General features: G+C 49.7%; 1 protein-coding gene across 1 annotated transcript in view; it reads left to right on the top strand.

Annotated features, from left to right (window-relative positions):
* Positions 1–735, top strand: part of LOC108665465 (ras-specific guanine nucleotide-releasing factor 2-like) — a 34,921-nt gene that overhangs the window by 27,140 nt on the left and 7,046 nt on the right. Inside the window, 1 exon segment of the mRNA XM_047882273.1 lies at positions 561–666. Coding sequence (XP_047738229.1) covers positions 561–666 — 106 coding nt within the window.

The raw sequence follows: 735 nt of genomic DNA, 5'->3' as shown, positions 1-735 counted from the left end.
TACAGTCACGAAGTTACAGTCACGAAGTTACAGTCACGAAGTTACAGTCTCGTAGATACAGTCACGAAGTTACAGTCACGAAGTTACAGTCACGAAGTTACAGTCACGAAGTTACAGTCACGAAGTTACAGTCACGAAGTTACTGTCACGAAGTTACAGTCTCGAAGTTACAGTCACGAAGTTACAGAAATTTTCGCTAGTGTGATTCCTGTTCGCTAATTTTAAATTATTCCTCGGGCAACACGTGATTATTGGAAGCAATAATTGTAATAATTAAGACTATAACAAGCAATAATTAACGAGTCCGATAACTCAACGGGTCTGTATAATACGCTTTATACGCCCACGTCGTGCGTATAATACGCTTTATACGCCACGTCGTGCGTATAATACGCTCTATACGCCACGCCATGCGTATAATACGCCCTATACGCCACGTCGTGCGTATAATACGTCCTATACGCCACGTCGTGCGTATAATACGTCCTATACGCCACGCCATGCGTATAATACGCCCTATACGCCACGCCATGCGTATAATACGCCCTATACGCCCCCAGGGTCGCTGATTCAGATCCACGACGGCGGCAAAGGGCGGCCGTCGAAGCCGCGCCTGCCGCAGTTCAAGCTCGAGAAGGACGCCATCAGACAGTGCTTCCTCTTCAGGTGGGGCTTGGGGACGGGGGCTTGGGGACGGGGGCTTGGGGACAGGGGCTTGGGGACAGGGGGCTTGGG

The sequence above is a fragment of the Hyalella azteca genome, unplaced genomic scaffold, assembly GCF_000764305.2.
Source record: "Hyalella azteca isolate HAZT.00-mixed unplaced genomic scaffold, Hazt_2.0.2 contig10063, whole genome shotgun sequence".
In the NCBI taxonomy this organism is placed as follows: Eukaryota; Metazoa; Arthropoda; class Malacostraca; order Amphipoda; family Hyalellidae; genus Hyalella; species Hyalella azteca.
Note: the sequence above shows the minus strand (reverse complement) of the source record. Positions and strands in the feature narration are given on the sequence as shown.